This window comes from Myotis daubentonii, chromosome 1, assembly GCF_963259705.1.
Source record: "Myotis daubentonii chromosome 1, mMyoDau2.1, whole genome shotgun sequence".
Taxonomy (NCBI): domain Eukaryota; kingdom Metazoa; phylum Chordata; class Mammalia; order Chiroptera; family Vespertilionidae; genus Myotis; species Myotis daubentonii.
This window is the reverse complement of record NC_081840.1, coordinates 217922531-217946522: the sequence shown is the minus strand read 5'-3', so window position 1 is coordinate 217946522 and position 23992 is coordinate 217922531. Positions and strand designations below refer to the sequence as shown.

The following is a 23992-nucleotide window of genomic DNA, read 5'->3' as shown; positions in this document are numbered from 1 at the left end:
ATGATAATAATCCAGTGCCAATGAAAGCCTTTTAAAAATGAGTATTAGATTTTAGACATATTTTTATAAACTGGATATATTGTTAGAATTGCTGAATACAATTAAATAGTAGCCAGTTACCCAATAAAGGAAAATATAGATGGAAAATTATTGGTTATGTGTAAGATTTAAGGATCATGGTGGATAAAAACCTGATTAAGTAATGTACTGTTTTTAAAAAGGTAACTCATTGGGTTAAATATTATAACATGTGTCAACCGTGAGGTAATCTTTCCATCCTGTTCAGCATGGGTCTTACCTTACCTAAGGTCACTGTGTAACTTGGGGCTTTACAAATTGAATAGGTATTTTGAAATTTTGCAGAAGATTTAATATTTTTTATTAGAAATTTAAAGGAACTGAAATCGTCTGAGAGAAGTGAGAGGTAGGCACTTACTAATGACTGTTGTCAAGTCCAGACAGACAGAAATGACTGTTTTCTTCTGTTTAAGAAAACAAAAATGTACATGTTACACAAAAGGAAATATAAAAGAAAAAAATTCCTGACCATGTATGGTAAATCTCTATAAGTAAGGAGGATTTATAAACATTTTATTTATATACTAGAGGCCCCGTGCATGAATTTGTGCACCAGTGGGGTCCCTTGGCCTGGCCTGCGGGATTGGGCCGAAACCAGCTCTCCGACATCCCCTGAGGAGTCCCAGATTGTGAGAAGGTGCAGGCCAGGCCGAGGGACCCCACTGGTGCATGACTGGATCTGGGGAGGGATGAGGGAGGTTGGCCAGCTGGGGAGGGACTGCAGGAGGGCTCCAGGGCATGTCCGGCCTGTCTCACTCAGTCCCGATTGGCTGGACCCCCGCAGCAATCTAACCTACTGGTCAGAGCGTCTGCCCCCTGGTGGTCAGTGCACATCATAGCGACTGGTCAACTGGTTGACTGTCTCCCCCCTGGTGGTCAGTGCATGTCATAGTGAGCAGTTGAGCGGCTTTAGCATATCATTAGAATGCTATGCTTTAATTGGTTGAATGGCCGACTGGTCAACCGGACACTTAGCATATTAGGCTTTTATTATATAGGATATCCTTAATATTTATAAGGATTTTCTCCTGGGAGTGAAAGTGTAAAGAGATCTTTAAATGTTGATAAAATGTACCAGCTTTTTCTGATGTATCCTATTGGTTACAGTGAGACTGGAATGAAAACAAAAGCAAAAGGGTGAGTAAATATTGTTTAGCATTATCAGAAGAGGAACTAAAAATGTAGGCCTTGTAAATAATAAGGTAACATTATCTTTATACCACCAACAATATATATATATATTTTAAATATTTCTATTGATTTCAGAGAGGAAGGGAGAGAAAGAGATAGAAACATCAATGAGAGAACCATCAATTGGCTGCCTCCTGCACACCCCCCACTGGGAACCGAGCCTGCAACCCGGGCATGTGCCCACGACTGGAATCATACCCGGGGCCCTTCAGTCTGCAGGTCGATGCTCCATCCACTGAGCGAAACATGCTAGGGTCCAACAACACAATATTTATATTCATATTTACAATATGTGTAACATTCAACTGTGGTAGGATACAAGAAAGTATAAGATAATACCTTTCTCCTCAAGGGGCTTATATTTTTGTTAGTATCACAGGTGAAATGTTAAACAACAGAAGAAGGTTTGATTAAATACTAGGTAAGTGGTACTATTATACTAGTAGTCAGAGTTAGTATATGTGAAATAAGAATAAATGAATATTTTATATTTTTGCCTTTTGCCATTAGTATGTGTTTAACTTTTATGTGTCTTAATTTCATCATCTGTTAAATGGGGGTAAAATTCATCTATCACATCAAAATTGTTGAGGTGAAATGAATTTGTACATGTAAAGTGCTTAAACAGTGCCTAGAACATAGCAAGTACTCAATGACTATTTCTTATTTACTAATGTTCTTGTAAGACAAATGTGAACAAGTTGGGAATATTTGAGAGTGACGTTGCTAAAAGAGGTATCTGAGTTGAGGAATAGTAGGAAATGGGGTCAGTCAGAGAGGGAGACCAGACTAGTGAGCCTTGATGCTTCAGCCTGTTGAGCTGCTCCAAAGTGGCACGTAAGATTACACTCATATGCCAATGCTACCAGTTGATAGTGGTTACCTAGAGCAGTGGTCGGCAAACTGCGGCCCCTTGAGTGTGGCTCTTCCACAAAATACCACGTGCGGGTGCGCACGTACAGTGCGATTGAAACTTCGTGGCCACACTCAAGGGGCCAAAGAGCTGCATGTGGCTCACGAGCCGCAGTTTGCCGACCACTGACCTAGAGCACTGCTTTAAGGAAGCTTGATCTATGTCTGATCTCAGTAGCAGAGAAGGATATATATATACTGTGGAAATTGTTGGTTAGCAGTATTTATTATGTGTGTGAAAGGAGATAGCCGTGCCAGTCTTGCTGCTCAAGGTGACTCTCTGACAGTTGGCTGCCAAACACCAAATACTGTTTAGTTTTTTACCCTTTTTCATAAAAGTAAAAATCTTCTTCATATTTCTTATCGATGAACAGGTACTGTTCTAGATCTTTCATAAAAATAGAGTGGTGTAATGTGAACTTTTGAAAAACTGGGGATACCTTGGGCTTAACATGGGTTTTTATTTCCCCTAAAGAGTAGTGTAAATGTTACTTGATTGGTGTGCAGATTACTTGATCAGTTTGAAAAACACTGTTCTGTATTGATCAGAATTCATTTCTGTGTTTTATATAAAGTAGTTGAGGCCTGGTGCACGAAATTTGTGCATGGGGGGGAGGTCCCCCTTAGCCCAGCCTGCACCCTCTCCAATCCAGGACCCCTCGGGGGATGTCCAACTGCTGGTTTAGGCCCGAAGCCATTAGTAAGACATCTCTCTCACAATCCTGGACCGCTGGCTCCTAATCACTCACCTGCCTGCCTGCCTAGTCACCCCTAACTGCTGGCCTGATTGCTCCTCACTACCTCTACGTGCTGGCCTGATCTTCCCTAACTGCCACCCACCCCCCCCCCGCCGGCCTGGTCGCCCCTAACTGCCCCCTGATGCCAGCCTGGTTGCCCCTCACTGCCCCCCCTGCCAGCCTAATAACTCTCAACTGCCCCCCCTGCCGGCCTGGTTGCCCCTAACTGCCCCCCATGCCAGCCTGGTCGCCTCTTACTGCCCCCCCTGCTGGCCTGGTTATCCCCAACTGCCCCCCTGCTGGCCTGGTCACATTCCCCCCCCCTCCCCCCCCAGCCACCCTGGTCACCCCATGCAGCCTGCTGTTCAGTCGTTTGGTCATCCCTCACTAATCCTCCTGCCAGCCTAGTCGCCCCCAGGCAGCCTGCTTGTTCAGTTGTTTGGTTGTCCCTCACTAACCTCCCTGCCGGCCTGGTTGCCTCATGCAGTCTGCTAGTTCAGTCATTCGGTTGTCCCTCACTAACCCCTTTGCCAGCCTGGTTGTAGGCAGCCAGCTTGTGATGGTGTGACAGTCAATTTGCATATTACCTCTTTAGTATATGGGTTGTTTGTCTTTGATTTCTTTTAAACAGCTTTGTTTTTGTTATAACATTGTCTAAATGAGTTCAGAGCACAATAAGTTTCTAATCTTTCTTAATCTTCATCCTATGTTAGCATTTCTATCACTGTTCCCTTCATTTCAGATCTGTTCATTTAGGGCTAACTTGTTTTTGTTTTTGTTACAGTAGTTGTCTTCTATTTCTCTTTGATTGCTGACACTCTCACTCTTTTACTTCAGGCCACTTGACTCTCGGAACTATAGGGTCATTGCATATTACTGATTTGCTAGGATTAATTGTGCCCTGACCAGGAATTGAACCCACCGGGAATAGAACCGACTACTTCTCTGTGCATGGGATGACACTCAACCAACTGAGCCACACTGGCCAGGGCTAATTCAGCCAGTACTTTGTTCAAAAAGTACTAACACTATGTATAAGAGTTGGTAATGGGGATTACATCTTATTACATCTTTCCATTTAATGTCTGCATTTATTTTTTCATGGATAATTGTGTGTGTTTGTGGATTGAAAATAGATTAAAAGGAATTTAAGCTAATACAGGCAAAAAAACCCTTGTTGATAGAATAATTCCTTGTTACTCGATGGCACTGACTTATAGGCATGTCGCTAACCATTTTCAAATCCTTCATAGAATTTGTTTCTTATGAAGAATTCAATTCTTTTAAAACAATGTCTGGAACTTTTTTTTAAGGGATGGAGGTGAGCTCACAAAAGGGGAAATGGGAGGGTGAATAATTAGAGAATAAGGCCCAAGAAATTCCCTACCTTTTAAATGTACTTATGTATTTGTTTGGTTTCTGAATTTATATATTGTAAAAATGTAGAATTCTAACATCATTATTTTCCATGTTTTGACCAGTATCAAATATTTTGTGGCAGAATTTTAATGATAGTGCTACAGCTCTACTACCATGAATAATAATAGGTTTCTGTGTACTAGCTGCATACCCACTGATCCAGAGCCTGTGACCTTAGCAAAGGTAAGCACATCCCAGATTGCAGTGTGAGATAGTTGGAGATTGATCTGCTTTGGTAATGTCTAAATTTCTCTTATCTGTTTTTAATGAGCATGCTCAATTGCATGAATCTGGCCATGACATTAGACTGCATTCTCTCTTAGATGTATAATTGGAAGCTTTTGAAAAAGGAAGGTTGAGTTTTAAGTTAGTAGATACATGTTTTAGGACTGTGTCTATATTTTTTGAGTGATTTTCAGGAATGCCCAAAAAAGTACTCACTCCAGTTTTTAATGGTACCTATTCTGTGTTAATACTGAAGGCTGAATTTATCACAGAACTAAATGCTTAATAAATTCCTGTGCATAACTGATTGTTCAAATGCTTTATTGGGTGGCTTGAAATGACAGTATATTATGTCTTCCTTTTCTTTTTTTAACTACAGAGCTTTATTTTAAAGTTTAAGTTGTTTGTTTTAGTAAGATTTTTTTTTTTTAGTGGCAAAAGATAGACTCAGATTATCTCAAATAATGGGAAATTTATTGTAAGTGTACTCTATCATCAATTATTTGATTAATTACAAGTGATGAAGGTCAGACTCACTCACTCCATTCATTTGTTAAATCATCAAACCTTTATTTAGTTCTTCCTGTGAGAAAGGCATTGTTCTGAATTTTGGAGATAGAACTTTGAGCAAAATAGATATCCTACCCTCATGAAGTTAACACTCTTTTAGGGAGACAGTGAACAGTTTATATGTGTGCAGATATATATATATATACTCACATGACTGCTGGAACAGATTAGTGTATGATAAAAGTAAGCAGGCTAACACATAGTCAGTGACCAGGTAGGGTGAGGTCTATTTAATGTAGTTAAGGAAGAACTCCCTGAAGAAATGCTATTTGGTTATAGATCTGGGTGATGAGAATGAGCCAAGGAAATGTCTGGGTGAAGTATATTCCAGGGTTAGGGATTAGGTAGGCTAAAATTCTTAAGTCTAGCATGACCTCCAAGTATTTGGGGGACTGTAAGAAAGCCAGTATAGATTGAAGGTTATAAGGGATTGGAGCAGGGTGGTGGTGGGGAGGATGGTCGGAGACAAATGGATCAGTGAGATGTACAGAGGCAGGGCTAGATGTCATAGGATCGTTCAGGCCAATTAAAGAGTTTGGGATTTGTTGTAAGTATAATGTAAGTATATTGCAAGTCTAGCTCCATTTAAGAGTTTTGAGCAACACAGTGTTGTGATTTATCTGTGGAAAAGATTATTGTAGTTACTGTATGGATATTAGGCTCTTGAGGAAGATGGACAAGAGTGGAGTTGGAAGCCTGTTGAGGCTCTTGCCGTGTCCAGGTAAGAGGGAGGTAGCAGAGAGGTCTGATTTATGATATAGTTTGAAGGAATAACTGATAGGATTTGCTGTTAGGTTGGATTCAGGAAGTTGATAGGGGTGTTGGGGTAAGAATTAGGATGGTTCCTAGGTGTTATGCACCTGTAGTATTAAAATGTCTTGGAAATGGAAGTAATGAGGAAAAAAAAGTCTGAACAGGCTCAATGGGGGGTGTCAATAATGAAAAAAGGTTGAAAAATACTGAGATCATGATGCAGACAAGTGAAGGACTTAGTGCTGAAAGGTCAAGAAGCAGAGAGGAAGCCAGAAAAGAGGGAAGAATAAATGAACAATTAGATATGAGGGGAACCAGTTAGACATGTAGGGTCCTGATAGCATATGAAGGACATGTTTTAAGAAAGAGGGAACAGTCAGTATCAACAGCTCAGGAAATTCACATGAGATGACAGCGACCTCACCATAGGATTAGCAAAGTACAAGTTAAGGTTTTTGCTAAAGCAGTTGCACTATAGTGGTGGAAGTGAAAGTCCGGTTGAGGTGGATTGAAGAGGAAGTGAAGACAGTAAATATTGTTGACTTTCAAAAGACGGAGAAGAGAAATGAAGCTATGATATCTAAAGATAAATTTGGTGTGAAGGAAGATTTTATTTTCTGAAAGATGGAAGATTTTACAATGTGTTTAGATATTAATGGAATGGCCCTGTTGAGAAAATCAAACTCTCTTAATTTAAAAACTACCCTTATTTAATGGGATGGTGTAGGTGTGTAGTCAGGGGCTGAATCTACTCTGGTTCTCTGTTTCTCTGTTTCTGGATTTTGATTTTAATTTATTTTTTACTGCATTTCCTAGAGACTAGCACTGTGACTATTGGAAGTTTTAGGCTTATGTTTTCCCAAGATCATATCAAAGAGAAAGAGGGAGTCTTCCCTGCCTGCTCTAGTTAGAAAAAATGCAGGAAGTAACTGGCTTAGGTTATGTGGCTATACCAAGACCTGTCACTGTGACCCCAGAATGGAGTTCTGTGATTACTTCATTCCCCGCCTCCTCTCACTGGTGATCATGAGCTTTGTCTCAGATGACGGAGAGGAGAAGAGGCACCTAGCAGACAAACAGCCAGAACAGATGAGCATGAAAAAGGAGAATTTGAGGTTAGTAGCTAGAAGAAAAGCTTCAAAGGCTATTTTGGATCGAGAGGTGGGTTTGTGGGGTCTGGTAGCCTGGTCACATGATATAACACATAGCTATTCCTTCAGAAAAATCTGATATGTTCTTGACACCTGCAGTGAAAAACTCTGGACTAGAAATGGATTTCTCATGGACTTCTTTTGGTCCCACTCTGAATTTTATGATAACCGAATATATCATTTTCCAAATATAGATGTCTTATTAAATCCCATATTGGTATTTTAATGAAATAAGTTAATATAACCCTCAACACTGGAAACTATATCAGTAAATTTTGTGCCACCTCACCTCTTTCCAAAATCTTCCTGACTAGTACGGATTTTCACTACTGCACGGCATTTTTACTTTGACAAGGTGAAAACCTGAACCTGACTGCATTCACCTAGGATCACCAGACATGTCTATCCTGTGTAAGAGGAGCACAAGTATTTTTAAAAGTATCCCTAGAGGAGCAGAAAATGGAATTTGAAGTGTTAAAAACTAGGCACTGTCTACTCTGAGTTAGTTTGGAAATCTTGTGAATAAGATGATTAATACACCCAAAGGCAAATAGTGTTCATCACAATTAACTAATATGTAAGAATACGAAATACTCTCCCCAGCTGTGGTTACACTTTACTGTATGCTTGATAATGTGGAAGGTTTATGCAGTGCTGTGTCTTCACGTTGTCTTGCAGTTCTTGTCATTTGAGTTATTCATGAATTTTTGCCAAGTAAGGCCATAGTGAAAAAGAACAAATATAACAACAGAGAACCAATAAGTATGAAGTTTATAAAGGAATTAAGAAAATTGTCTAGGAGGATATGCCTTTATGAAATGACAAAAAGTTTTATTGACTTATAAGATGTAGGTAATATCTTGCTGTTACCAATTCTACAAAAAGCAATACTTTTTTGTGACTTAGCCTACCTTAAGATATGGTAATCTTATAGTTTACAGTGCTGTCTTTTCTATATTTTTAATGAAAAATTTGGGTAGTATTTTTTTAAAATTAATTTGATATTAGTATCAGTATCTTTGATTTTTTTATTTTCTGAAAGATGGAAGATTTTACAATGTGTTTATATATAAATATGTAATATTTTAATAAAATCAAATCATATTAATAGGAAACAAGGAGCAGAACTCTCTGATATGCCAAATTGCTACAATACATTATAGCATTTGTGTAAACTGAAAGTATGTACAGACTATAAATGGCTATAGTATTTGTCTTCTAGAATATAAGCATTTGTTTATATTGCAAATGAATTGGTTGGGCAGGAGTTAGATCATTTTTATTGATTTAGGTTTGTCAACACTTCCAATTAAAATAAATAATCATTACTTACTACAAAATATTTTGTTTGTATGGAAAACATATATAAGAAATAGCAATTTATAATTCAATAAGAACTCTGAATTTAATTATTTGTTAGTAACTTGTTGGTTTGTCTCCACCACTGTTACTCCAAAGTGAGCAGAATTACTTTCTTCCTCATTGGCATAGTGGGGGCCTGAAGAAAAAAACAAAAGGGAAACCACTTTTGGATCTGGGAAATAAGTCACTTGCAAGAGAACAAATCAATACAATGGAGTAGAACTTGGAATTACCAAATAGACAATTAGAAAAGGCAAAACAAATATGAAACAGGTTATTTCAACTCCAGCCCAGAGAAGTAATAATGTTTTAGTATTTTAAACCAGTATAATCACCACATTTCTAAAAAAGACTACTAGCATTTTAGATTATTCTAAAAGAATGCAACCAAAGTCAATAGAAGAATTGGGTTTCCTTTAAAGTCTAGTTTTCAAAATGTATCATAAATATATTTATAGTAGTTTATTAGTTCTTTACTAGATATGCATCCTAATACTAGAAGCTTTCCAATATTGTGAAATCTTACAATTTTTTAAGCTGGTACTATGTGAATATTGAACAAGTAAACTTTTTATGGGTTCTGAGACTTCATAATCACGGAGGCCTCTCATCTTTTAGACACTGATATATTGAGAAACCCCAAAGTATGGTTATCCTTTCCTAGAGAGACAGTATCCCAAAATGTTTGTAGATCTTGACTAACTGCCTGGATTCAAGTCTCTACAAAACACTTATTAGATTTGTGGCCTTGGGCAAGTACCTTCATCTCTCTGTCCTGAACTCCCCCATCTATAAAATGTAGCTAATAATAGTACCCACCATAGAGGATGGTTTTAGGATTAAATAAGTTAATGAATATATAAAATTTAGAACAGTACTTGACAGCTAATAAGGCCTGGTGTCTGCTATTGAAAGATTACCTTACTTTTATGAAGAAAACCACAAGCTACAAAGTAATAGAGAGGCTAGCAATTATTAGAACTCTCTAACTCATAATTAAAAAAGAATTACAAGATTTCTTTTAAATTTTAATCTCTTAATTGAATTTCAGGTTTAGTGAAAAGTTGCAAGACCAGAACACACTTTGTCCAGAGGCCCTCATTCCAATTTTGCCATTTGCCCAATAATGACCTTTATAGCCAAAGGATCCAGGAGTATGCATCATACCCAGTTGTCTGGCTCTGTAGTTTTTTTAAATTCAGAACAGTTTCTTAGTATTTCCTGGACTTACATGTTTTTGGTCACTAATTTTCAGTCTATAGTTTTGTAGATTGTAACTAAATTACGATTTGTTCGATGTTTTCGTATAGTTAGATCCAGGCCATGCATTTTGGAATGGACTGTTGCAGAAATGATTCTTTTCATTACATTCTTTTGAGTGGCACATGATGTCATTGTTACTGGAGGTGTTACCTTCAATTACTTGATTTTAAGATACTATCTGCTACATTTCTATATCTATAAAGATACTTTATCCCCACCTTTGTAATTAATAAATTTTTTGTGTGTGAAGAGAAACTTGGAGACTTTGTAAAATCACAGTTCTCATATAATTTTACCCACTAGTTTTAATATCCATTGATGTTTCTTACCTAAATTATTACTCTGATGGTTGCCAGATTGCAATTTTTCAAATTCTATCATTCTATTTATTAATTTGCATTCTGTAAGGAAGAGATTTAAATAGAGTATATTATCAACACCTGGTCCTGTGAAGATGGTGGGGGGTAACAAAAACATATCTTGAAAACAGAAATTGGAGAAATAGTGTATCTCAAGTCTTATGATTATTCTGAAGCTTGATCTTCTGCATTTATTTATTTATATCAGTGTGGGCTCCTGTATTTCTTTTTTCCTATTTTATTCAATGGGTTAGAATTTGTTATCATTATTTGGAAGCTTAAATTATCCCAAATTTGCTAGTGAGAAGTATTTCAAACTGGCTTCCGTATTCTTTTATATGAATGTCTCCATCATTTTTTAAGCCCTTTCTTACTTTCTAGCACAAAAGGATGTTCCAGGCTCATTTTGTTATTTCTCAGCCCTAGCCCTGGAAACAACCATTTCTCCAAGGATTCCTGGTTACTTTTAGTTGAGATGATATTTAGAAACCAGTGTTTGTGTACTAGGTGTGCTCACTGCTAGGAGGTATTTTTGTTTCAGGCTCTCTCAATGGACAGAGTTAAGAAACATATACCCTTATATTTATTTCTCTCTATATATTAAAAGTTATGAGTTCACATTGATACCAACACTCCTGAATTAATTCTAACTTAACCTCTTTCCCTATTTCTAACTCCTTTCACTGACTGAAAACCTAGCTCTGTTACCTTCAATATATTTTCTTATCTGCTCAGGCCCCTTGCATACAGCTAGTCTCCTGACCCTATTGGGATATTACATCATTCAGGAGACTGACTTGTATGGACCTCTGGCTTCACAGAGTCACCACCCAGGGTCTCCATTATGCAGATTCTGGCCATCACTAGCCTATCTTCTCATCCTGATATGGTACCTGGCAGTTGCTGGTCAATTAAAAGGTTTTGTTGTTTTCTGTTTTTATTGGTTTTAGAGAGAGGGGGGAAGGTAGCTGGAGAAACATTGATGACAGAGAAATTTCAATTGGCTGCCTCCTGCATGCCCTCTACCAGGGATTGAGCCAGCAACCTGGCCATGTGCCCTAACTAGGAATCAACCAGCGACCTCCTGGAGCATGGGGCGACGCTCATCCAACTGAGCCACACTGGCCCGGATTTTGAAATGAATTTGAAAATTGGAAAAACTTTAGAAAGTCTGAGTGAACACTACATAGTGTCATTGGGTTAATGAGTCTAGTTTTATGAATTGAGTTTTACTACTGAAGCACATTATTCACATTTTCCTTTCCTCATATAACTCTAGCTATTGATAGCAGTCCCCTGTGAGTGGGGAGGCTATTTAATATTTTACTGTCTTAACCATTGTGTCAGTACTCACAAAACGAGCGAAGTTTTCCTGAAAGTTGCTTTGGCATTAATAATAAATTGTTTAAGCAGTACTGTATATAGGAAGTCTGAGTTGGAAAATGCTATATACCAAGTAAATATAATAGTATTTGTGAACTGTTAGATTTTAAAATGTTAATTGTAGTAGAAAAAGTTGCAGATCACACAGAAATTTTCTGAATAAAACGCCCTAAAAATGCTTCTACCATTGGAATTGGTGCTTTTTTTCCTTCTATTTTAGAAGAAACTAGCATTAACAAGCTCGGAATGTAGTCTCTTCCTACCCGGAGACTGTATGACAACAGGTGTGAAAGCTCAATTCTTAGCTGGCCTTCTATACCCGTTAGAAAATATTTGTTAACTGGGCTTTGCGTTCATTTTTTGTTGAACTCCCTCTTAAGATCAATACATGTTTTTTTTTTACATTGAGCTTTCTGCTAGTCTTGGCAGTGATTCCTTAACTGATGTCTTCCATTTATTTTATTACCCAGTAGTAATTACCATGTACTCAGTAAATATTTGCAGAATGAAAGAATCCCTAGTTACTTGCATAGAAAATCTTTTTAAGAAACTTTTAAATTGCAAGAGAAAAATATATTGAGGATTTTTGATAATTTTAATAGTAGAAAAGTAAAGGAAACATCTGTAAGTTATAATTTACAAGTAGAATTTTTTTGTTAAACATATTTTTTTGTAAACCAGCATCCTCTCAATTTTGTGAAGCTTAGTCATATTTCTGAAAGAGTTTATTTCTTTAGAAATGTCACTAAAAAGAGTAAATGAAAGTGGCATTTTTTTTTTTAGCAGCCTTGGTTAGTGGGATTATTTTGTCATCCATTCATTCATCCATCAGTATTAATTGAGTTCCTAAGACATAGCTGCCATTCCACATTTTTGTAGTGCCTGCTGTGTTTTTGTCATTGTATAACATGTTGGGGATATAGAAATGAATAAGAAGTATTGTTAGCCCTTAAAGAACTTAAGTTTGTTTGATGTGAAATGTTCTTTCTATTCTCAGCTTAGTGGTTTTTAGATTTGTGTGTGTGTGTGTGTCGGTGGGGGGCTGGGGTGGGCGGAGGTTGTTTTGTTTGTTTTAAAGAAGAGGAAGCTGAGGGACAAGTCTAAAATGAAAGAATGAATAACTAGAGATTCAGCTACTCTGTCCATAAGGAGATATCTTCAATGACAGCATAATGAGATAGTATAGAAAACTGGATTAAACATTTAGTTCCAGTATGGCCATTGTGTTCACTGGTTTTAGTTTTGTTGAATCATTTGTAAAAAAAAGTGTATTCATTGAATTTATTTAATTACAAAAATTTCTTATTTTATATTTATTTATTTATTATGATTATAAATTTACACTTGTAGAGCACTTTTACCATTAGAGTCATTTCCAATACATTTTGCTAATCTTCAGAGCAGCCATATAGTTTTGAGACTCATTGTTTCTCCTGTTTCTGTTTTTAAGATATGCCTGTATTATTATCTCTCACCATCTTCATGAAGCAAGGTGTTGATAGCACACTCTGTTTAATAAGATTGCAGTTTACAACATAAAAAGTAGTAATGCCTTTCCCTAGTGACCATTGTACCACTATTGGGAGGAGAAAACCCTGATAATTTTAAGTTCTGAATGTTCAAGACATTTACCTAGTTTGCCTAAAAGTTTCATGTAATTCTTGCATGCTAAAAGGTAAGGAGCTCTTGAAAGAAAGTGTGTGTTTTTCTTTGGTACAACTTCCCAAATTCAGACTGTGCCTTTTAGGTGTCCAAATTTAGCACGTTGCAGGAATTTCGTCCATGGTACAAAGACATGCTCTACTGACCCGTGGGTAGATGAGGCGCTCGCATTCTGCACTGTTCTAAAGATAAGCCTGTCTTGACTGTGCTGAGCAGCTGAGCAGGAAAGTCTCACTCACAAGTGACACACACATCTATAAACTGAGCTGAGATGAAATGTGAAAGACTTTAAACTTTTCCTCTTCATATTTTAAAAAGTTATTCTTTTTCTTTATTGATTAAGGTATTACATATGTGTCCTTATCCTCCCATTACCCCCTCACACCTCCTCGCTCATGCTCTCACCCCCCCCCCCTAGTGTCTGTGTCCATTGATTATGCTTATATGCATGCACACAAGTCCTTTGGTTGATCTCTCCCCTCCCCCCCGCCTTCCCCTGCCTTCCCTCTGAGGTTTGACAGTCTGATCGATGCTTCTTTGTCTCTGGATCTGTTTTTGTTCATCAGTTATTTTTTATGTTTATATTAGATTTAATTCAAGTTACTTTTTATCAAAGTCCTGTTATATTGAACCTTAAGTTAATAGCATTTTCCTGTGATCAGTATGTCTGTCACTGTACAGAGAACTTCTAAGGCTTTTATATGACTTGGAATTCTCAGTTGAAATTGAATTTGGAAAAGTGAATATTACTGTGTACTCATATTTTAGAATACAGTACTTATAAACATGTCAATAATTAAAATATTTTTAAAACTGTGTATGGTTTTTAGCTTTTATATCAGAGAAGCTTCAAAATATAGCCTTTTAGCCCAGCCAATATGGGTCAGTGGATTTGGCATTGTCCCATGCACCAAGAGGTCACAGGTTTGATTCCTGGTCAGGGCATATGCCTGGGTTGCAGGTTCCAGTAGGTGCATGCAGGACTCAGCTGATTGATGTTTCTCTCTCATAGATGTTTCTGTCTCTCTATCTCTCCCATTCTCTTCCTGAAATCAATAAAAATAAAGATATGAAAAACCCAGAAAGCAAACTCCTTTTTAAAAAAATTCAAAATATAGAACTTTTTTCAATAACCATTTTATATCGCCAACTTTAAATATAGTTACTTTCATTAATAATGTTTATTATTTCTCCTCCATGATCCTCTTACCAAACCTTTGATACTTATAAGATGTTTTCAGGCCTTAATAGAAAGTAGTGTGTATTTAAATATACTGTATTTAAGTACTAGTATATAGTACTGTATTATGATGTCAGAAGTTGATTGCTCTAAAATATATTAGTTATACCAGGGACTTTCTTAACATTAAGAACAACACCACAAATGTTTTTTATAATAAATTTAGAACTATAACAGTTTTTAAAAACTAGTAGGAGAGCTATGAAGAAATGAAATGCAGAGTAAGTGTAGTGGTGTGTTTAATATATCCAAGGTTAGACATGACTGATGGTGAGCGTGGCTTTACTTGGAAATTTTCTCAGCATACTGGGGAAGGACAGGAGGAGGAGCTTAGTGGTTGACTTGGAGCTTTGAAGCCAGCAGACATAGTTTTGAATCCTATCTCCAAAACTTACTTGGTGTGTGAATTCAAACAAGTTACTCATACTCTCTGAGCTTTGGCTGCCTGATCGGTAAACCAAGATTATAATATTATTGCTAAAACCAACTTCATAGGGTGTTGAAAGAGTTTAATGAGATAATTCATGAAAAGCATTTTGCATAGTTACTGGAAATTTTCAAGTATTCATAAAATATTAGCTACCACTATTATTAACATATTTCTACATGCACACTAATACTTTATAACTAGAAATTAATTTTTCCCTACAGTATGTAGGTGATTCACAAATCATCTTTGAAGGTTTTTAGGATAGCATGTATGTATATATTAATGATAACAGATGAAAACTTATATGGTAGTTCTTCACTAAGCCTTTTTGTATTTTTAGGCCTGTAACTTAATACAAATACATGGCTAAGTGCACTGGGTGCATTGGTTTTATAAGATTGCCTTTTATAGATGAGAGGAACAAGTAAATATGGATATTTCAGTTTTTTGACATTTATCTTTCACACTGATTTGTGTATTCACATTTGCTGCAGGCAGGTTTGGACTGGAAGCACACAGAAATTCTTACCTCATCCTACTGTCAAACACATGGCTATAAACTGGCATCTTCTAACCTCCGTTATGTTATGTAGGTCTCTGTGATCCTGTTTGGGAGCCAAGGTTTTCCCAGTGCTGCTCTGAAACGAGATAATATGAAAATAGTATAGTCTGTCTTTCACACAACTATGGGAGAGGAAGAAGACAATTAAAAACAAAACAAAACACAGGTTCTTCTCTGTCAGTTATACTAGTACCTTCAGCTAATATACAGCAACTCTCTGCTGGGCTACATGATGCCTGTTATGGAAGTTTACAGTCCTATATAATAAAAGCCTAATATGCTAACTGTCCAATTGTCCAGTCATCTGTCGTCCATTCAACCAATCAAGGGTAATATACTAATGATATGCTAACACTGTTCAACCAGTTGCTTGATGTACAATGACCATCAGGGGGCAGACAGTCGACCAGTCAACCAGTTGCTATGACATGCGCTGACCACCAGGGGGCAGACGCTCTGACGGGTAGGTTAGCTTGCTGCTGGGGTCTGATGGATAGAGACTGAGATAGATAGGCTGGACATGCCCTGGAGCCCCTCCTGCGGTCCCTCCTGGGCTGGCCAACCTCCCACGTCTCTCCCCGGCCCCAATTGTGCACTGGTGGGGTCCCTTGGCCTGGCCTGCACCCTCTCACATCCCTCAGGGGATGTCGGAGAGCCAGTTTTGGCCTGATCCCACGGGCCAGGCCGAGGGACCCCACTGGTGCACAGATTCGTGCAAAGGGCCTCTAGTATATAATATAAGACAAAAATAAGATATAATGAAGCAAATAGTTACAAAATAATGCAGGACATATGATAAGACATTTGGTAGAAATAGTAGGTACTAGACAAATTAAGGGGAGGGAGAGATCACTTCCTCCTACTTCTAACCTAGTTTGTAGCGTGTACCTGTGTATGACTCGTGTCTTTTTCAGAAGGCTGCTTCAGTTGGGTGTCCACAGGAATGCCAGGTTCCTTACCTCTCTGGTGCTGGCTATTTCTAGCCCTTACTGTCTCTTCATTCTCCCATTTCTACTGAAGCTACTGCTATCTAAAAGCATTCTTCTCTTAGGCTCAGTTATCATTTTTTATCTTTTTAAACATCCAAAATAATTATATGGTAGTGGTTCTGTCAGTAGCAAGTAGGAAGGGGAAAAAAGGGAGACGATTTTGGTGCAGAATCAGCAACATCATTTCCTGTGGTACAATCAGCCCTGTTGATAGCAAGGGAGAGATGAGAAGGAGACTCCTCACCTTGCCTCTGTTCCTATGGAAATCCCTAAACAGGTGCCTCCCACACACACCCTACATCCTCTCACCCTCATCTCCTGGAGGCTTGGTTATGTTCCCCATTCTGTCCCTACTCTCCCCTGAGCCCTGCCCCAGCTCTGCCCTTCAGTCTGTTAGAGCCCCTTTTGTAAGTCATAGGAGTCACCCCCATGATGAAGAACTGTCATAGCTCCGTTGAGTTACTGTTACTACCTCTGGATCTTCAGTAGGCCACAATATGTACTTGAAGTGTCTAGTGGAATCCTGGATCCATTAATGCAATTACCTGTGACAGATTGCTCATATATAATGCTTGATTATTATGTTATTAGTATTCCTATATGTCTGAAAGATTTGTTTCTAAGAGAAAATATATTTCAAGTTTTAGAGTTAAACAGTGAGTTATTGTTCCAAACCAGGAGCCACCCATATTGGCAGTGAACTTGTAATCAGAGGATTAGAGTTCAAATTCTAGCTGTCCCAGCTGCTAGACATGTGTGATCACATGTGTGATTACTTGGCCTCCCTTGAGCAAGGTTCTCTGTATAGACTATAGAAGTAACAGCTATCACTCAAATGTGGTTTGTGGGGGATTAAATGAAAAAATATGTGCAAGTGTATAATAAAATGTAAAATCTTATATCAAACTAGTGGCCTGGTGCATGGAATTTGTGCACATGGAATTAATTAGAGGAAATATTTTAATATTGCAATTTGCCTTTTCTCTATAATAGAAGTGTCAGAGATGAAATAAAATTAGTAAAATGTATATGAAAATCTCCCTCCTGTCAGAGCCTGGGGTGTGCATTGGGACACAGAGTCAAGTCCCCGCCAACCCGTGCTCACCTTGAAATCGCGCGAGACCCAGACCCGGCCATCCCCACCCCTGACAAGCCCCACAGGGTGTGAGGGCACGGCCTCAGGTCCCCTGGCACAGCCTCAGGTCTCCCTTCCCTGCATGGCCTCAGGTGCCCCAGCCCAAGCTCCCGGATGGGGGGCGGCGTGACCTCAGCTCCCCCAGCCCTGGCATGAGGGTGCGAGGGCGTGGCGACCATTTGCTATAAATTCATCCGTTATTATATAGGATGAATGTGACATTGTGGTGTTAATAAACACTGTATTAGGCAGAGAAAAGTTCCTGCCCACTAGAAACTCATCATCCAGGAGGTAAGACAGGCATGGACAGTTACATTAGAGTATGTGAAATCTTGCACAGGTGTATGTACAGGTGATCAGGGAACACAAAGAGCAACTATAATCTGGAAGTGGATGGATAGGGAAAACTTTGTGGAGGAAAGAGATCCTGAGCTGAGTCTTACAGGTTAAGGAAGGGCAAGCCTGGTAAAGAAGGAAGGAGAAGGGAAAGTCGTCCCATGTTGAAGGAGTGGCATGGAGAAATATGGTAATTAGGAAGCTGAAAATATGTATGCAGGTATGTCTGGAGCATAAACTGTCTACTTGAGTGCCTCATTTGATTGTCAGGACACTTACCTAATTCTAAAGAGGCAATGTTACTGCACAGTGGTTAGCAACTCTAGAAACAGACTTGGCCTGAAACCTGGTCGGATCATTTACTAATCAGTGATATTTAATTAAGAATTATACCTTCATAAACTTTCAGGATCCATATGATGATATAAGTGTCTATTTCAAAGGGTGGCTGCAACAATTATTTGAAATAATGTTTGCAAATGTCCTGGTGTTTAATAAACACCTTATAGTGTCAGCAGCAGTTTCTATTGCTGTCTTGAAAGTTTTAGAGTTACTTTTTTCCCCTCCCGGTATTCTCTAACCTACTATCTAGGCAGTATTTTAAATGCCAACTCTTGTTTGTTATAATGGAATCATAGAAACAGAATTTGAATGAATTTTAAAGCGAGTCTAGCTTTATTTCATTATTTTGTGAGTGAAGAAACTGAGTTAAATAACCTGGCTGTGAGCCTGTGAATCAGCAACACAGCTGAAACTGGAATCAGGTCTCTTTCCAGAGCTCTTTCTGTTGGTCTTATAATAAATTGCCCAAATCACTCAGTGACACCAACCTAGAGTATTGGCACAATTCATTGCAGAAACGACATGTTAAAGTGTAGAAATTGGTATTTCTGTAGCTTTGCAGATAGGCAACTATAATAGGCAAATATATTTTTTTAAAGGAATACAATCTCTTTCTCTGCCTCACTCTGGTGAAAGTGCTGTTTAACAACAGCACATGTGAACAGGCAATGAGAGGTGGGTAATAAGGAACCAGATATTTCTCAAATAAATAACTCCTTTGCTGTCAAGAATTGCTTATGCAGACAAATTTCTATTTCTGTTTATTAGGGTCTCTTCACTAAAATGTGAAAATAGATTTTGATAATGCTTGTCAAATACACATGTTCCACTTCATTTATTCAAGAAGATCCAATAAATAATGTGTTGAACACTCTTTGTGTACCAAGTGCTAGGGATAGAATGGTGAGCCAGAAGCTTATGCTTTAGTGATTAAACAGATATTGAAATAATAATTATACAAATAAATATAAGTAGTTAAATGCTATGCACAATAAGTACAAAGTGATTTATGATCATATAGCAATGTTTGGGAAGACTCCCCTGAAAGTGTTAATCGAGATATGAAGACTCAGTAAAGTAAATAGGTGAATATGAGTCACAGGGATGGGGAAAAGGGTTGAATCCTATGAAACAGCCTGTGCAAGGCCCTGAGGAGGGACATAGAATGATCTGTCCTAAGAATTGAAAGACAACTAGTATATTTGGAGCAGAAAAGGCTAAGACAAAATGCAAGTCCTGGTCATGAGAAGAGAAGGTAATTATTAGGCATCCCCAAAGATACCACGCAGCACAAGAAGCAAACTCCCCGCCCCCCGAAGTAAACTATATTAGAATTTTGTTTAAAGTTTCATTATAAAGAAGATTACTTTAGAATCACTATAATATTTAATTTACTAGGTAGAGTAATGCTAGGATTTGGGCACTTCTAACTATGTATTACTTTTCATTTGATTTTTCTGTCTTTCTATCCTGGCTCATTGGAATTGAGGGAATATTTTTATGTGTGTTTATGTTAGGGCTTTTTGCTGTTGATTAGTTAACAGTCTAGAAATGACAAAGAATCTTATCCTATTTTCTTGGCTAAGGTTTTTGTGTGGGTGTGTGAGATGCAGCTGCATTGTTGTGTTTTTGGCAATCAAGACAGGACAGTTCTTAATGCACTTCATCTTGAATAGGATGAAATTTAAGAGTAAAAAGGCTACTTTCAATATTTTAAATTTAGTGGAAGGTACCCAGGGCCTGAATCTTTGGCTGATATTCTAAGTTATTTGGCTAAATTGATACAGCAACCTCCGGCACATGTCTAGGCTTATGGTAGGAACACATGAAGGAGAGAACATGAAGAAAATAGTCAAAGCTTTGAATCAATATAAAATTATCAATTACCATATATAATTTTAAATGAATTTTTGTTAATTTTTAACTAGTAATTTATTTAAGCTTTTTCTCTAAATAATGAAAAAAAGGCAGATTCATTTTTATACAGATGGACTCCCAGGTCTGCTTTTATTGCTCACTTGTTTTCTTCATTTTTCTTGGACCTTTTCTGTGGTATATAAACACTTTGTTTTCCAAAATCCTTAAATTAAATGCAGATAATATGGAACTCTTCATTTTTCAAGTGTATTTGCATCATTTCCTTTGGATAAACTATCATGGTCCTTCATACTCTTCAAACAAATGTCTGAGTTACTTCCAATATTTAACTGGTTGTTAATTAATATTATTTTTCTCAGAATAGTATAGCATCAGGTCCTGTGGTTGGTCAGCCTAGGTTCAAATTTAGTCTTGCTACTGACTACTTTGGTCTTACTAATGTCTCAGTTCCTCATCTCCAAAATGGAGATGATCATGTTAGTGCCTCACAAGTTTTGTTTTTTTGTTTTGTTTTGTGTGGGTTTTTTTGGTGTGTGTGTGTGTGTGTATGTGTGTGTGTGTGTGTGTGTGTGTTTTTAAGGCTCAAAGGAAAAAGTATATATAGAAAGCTTAATTCAAAATCAGTGTCCAGAAGCAGAGATGCTGGCTATTATTTTCCTCACGATTTTGAGTCAGTCTCTTAGAATCCATTAGTAGCTATCCTCATTCTTCTGGAAGTTCTCATTCAGTCTAATCTGTATGCTGTTGACTCCCAATTTATGTCTCCATTCCTAATCTCACTCTTTCCTAAGCTTCAGACTTGTATATCTGACTGCTTATCTACACTTTAATATCTACTACATACTTCAAACATAGCATGTCTAAAAACAGAACTTTGGCCGAAACCGGTTTGGCTCAGTGGATAGAGTGTCGGCCTGCGGACTGAAAAGTCCCAGGTTTGATTCCGGTCAAGGGCATGTACCTGGGTTGCGGGCATATCCCCAGTAGGAGATGTGCAGGAGGCAGCTGATCGATGTTTCTCTCTCATCGATGTTTCTAACTCTCTATCTCTCTCCCTTCCTCTCTGTAAAAAATCAATAAAATATATTAAAAAAAAATAAAAAAATAAAAACAGAACTTTGATCTCTGCCACCTGCCGGTACTTGCCTCCCCAGTCAGTCCCCACCATTCTTTCCTATCTCAGTTAGTGGCACCGTCCTCTGTACTTCTTTGGGGCTTTACTTTAGCTATCAACCCCCATCTACTTTATCAGCACATCTAGCAGCATTATCCCAGAATATGTCCTGAATCTAACCACATGTTACTATATTCTCTATGAGCACCATAATCCAAGGCAATAATCTGTTTTGCTTGGGCAGATATATAAGGAATGGTTTTCTTATTTCTCTGTTTTCAGTCTTGTTTCCTGTAATCCATTCTCTACATTTTGAAGGCTGATAGTTTCAAAACATAGATTATTTTATCCTTACCATCTTATTGAAATTCAAAAAATGTCCAGAATTTTTTAAAACCCTCTATGATCTGGACTCTGACTTCTTTTCTTCCTATCTCTTAACACAGCTAGTTCATTCCTATCATTATGATAGGAATTAGCTTTTCCTGCAATTTTGGATATTTTTCACCCAGATCATCACAGTGTTGGCTCCTTGTAATTTTCAGGTCTCGGTCTTGATAATAGCTCTTCAGAGAGGTTTATCCTGAGATCTTTCTTCCTTAATAGCTGATCAATATCTGAAATCTGCCCCCTTTTCTTTTTTTCATAAATTGCCCCTCCCTACTCCCATGGTAATTTATGTTCCATGAGGGCAAGAACTTTATTACCATATTCCTGGTGCATATGTGGAAAGAATGATGAATAATAATATTTCTACATTCAGGGAAATAATGGTTTGTTTCATCCTGCACAAACTTTTCGTAGATGCTTATTTTAGAATTAACCATGATAATATTTTGTCTCTTTTAATGTGTTTTCTCTGTTCTAGATTTGTAAGCCCTTTAGGGTAGGAGGCATTTCTTCATTGTTTTTAGCTCTCATAGAATGCTAAATACCATTTTAGTACTTAACATTGAGTGAATTGAATTGAAAAATTCAGCCTAACATCTTTATTTCCTCTGAATTTATAGTAATGATATATGTGTGTGTTTATGTGTATCTATATAAATAGATACATAATTTATATAAATTCTGAAAATAGGTGTGTATAAAATATGCCTTCTCCTTTTATACTTTGTAGTTCATAATTGGACCCTTGAGGACACACTTCAGTGGTTGATAGAATTTGTAGAACTACCCCAGTATGAAAAGAACTTTAGAGACAATAATGTCAAAGGAACAACGCTTCCCAGGTGAGTCTTTATTATCCAAACGTATATTTTCCACTCATGGAGAGTTATATGCTACATGTTACTTTTCATTGCCAAATCTACAAGTTACTTCTGTGTCTAAGAACTCAAAGGATATATTATACATATATCCATTCTTTAATATTTGAAGGTATGAGTTTTTGCAAGTTTTAATCAATTTTTCTTTTCTAAACAATACCAAACACCCTTTAAAAAATTTATACCCAAGAAAAGTAATTTTGAGAATGAGAAGGTGGGCCAGCTGTATCTTTTTTTAGATAACATCAAAGGAACCAACCTCTGACCATCTGGGAAATATGAAAAAAATTTGTTTATTCGATACAGATCCACCTTTATGAAAAGATCTGTTTGAATCGATTAATTTATAGATCCTTCTTAATTGGCATTCTTTTAATAACAATAACCACTCAGTATTAGTGGCCATAAGTTAAATCTTAAAAACTGAATTTTAATGAACAAAATGTAAATAATAGCAAGCACTTTTAACTCTAAATTGCATAGAGGTACTCTATATTATCTCATTTAAGCTTCATGGTTAACATGAACTATGTATTATTATCCCCATTTTATAGATTAAAAAAACCAAGTCAGAGAGAAGTTAAATATTTTGCCCAAGGCAGCATTTGAACACAAATAAATCTGATACCAGAGTTTAGGATCTTAATCTATCCTTTCTATGTCTGGAGTTGTTACTGGTTTTCTGAATTATATTTCCTAAATCTCCATTAGTAAACTTAATATTTATAGATTTTAATGTTAAAATTTGCAATAATTCTACTAGAATTTGACCCTCACAAGATTGCTTATGTTTCATTCCTCCTTGGATTGTTTCTTATACCAAAAAAAGCTCTAATCCCTTTTTATTATCTAACTAGAGGCCCGGTGCACAAAAATTTGTGCACTCGGGGGGGCAGGGGGTCCCTCAGCCCGGCCTGTGCCCTCTCGCAGTCTGGGACCCCTCGGGAGATAACGACCTGCTGGCTTAGGCCTGCTCCCGGGTGGCAGAGGGCAGGCCCAATCCCTAGGTGCAGCCCCTGGTCGGGCTCAGAAGAGGGCCGATTGAGGGGTTGGGGCGCCACCCCATCACACTCAAGGCAGGGTCGATGGGGAGGTTGCGGCGCCACCCCCTGTCACGCACAGAGCAGGGCCAATCAGGGGGTTGGGGCACTGCCCCCTGTCACTCACAGAGCAGGGCCCATCAGGGGGTTGGGGCAGTGCCCCCTGTCACGCACAGAGCAGGGTCAATCAGGGGGTTGGGGTGCCGCCCTCTATCACCCACAGAGCAGGGCCGATCAGGGGGTTGGGGCGCCGCCACTCTCACACTCAGGGCAGGGCCGATGGGGAGGTTATGGCTCTACCCCGTCACACACAGAGCAGGGCCCGGGAGGGGGGGTGGTTGGGGCGCCACACCCTGTCACACACAGAGCAGGGCCAATCAGGGGGTTGGGGTACCGCCCTCTATCACCCACAGAGCAGGGCCGATCAGGGGGTTGGGGAGCTCCCCCCTATCAGGCACAGAGCAGGGCTCATCAGGGGGTTGGGGCGCCTTCCCCTGTCACGAACAGAGCAGGGCGGATAGGGAGGTTGTGGCTCCACCCCGTTACACACAGAGCCGCAGGGCAATCGGGTTTAGGCGCTGCCCCCTGTCACG

The 23992-nt window shown here is 38.3% G+C and overlaps 1 protein-coding gene across 3 annotated transcripts in view; it reads left to right on the top strand.

The window, feature by feature from the left end:
* Positions 1-23992, top strand: part of STIM2 (stromal interaction molecule 2) — a 153243-nt gene that overhangs the window by 97584 nt on the left and 31667 nt on the right. For all 3 annotated transcript variants that reach the window (XM_059673830.1, XM_059673837.1, XM_059673847.1), the window contains exon 4: positions 22212-22323. In XM_059673830.1, coding sequence (XP_059529813.1) covers positions 22212-22323 — 112 coding nt within the window. The remainder of the gene's footprint in view (positions 1-22211; positions 22324-23992) is intronic.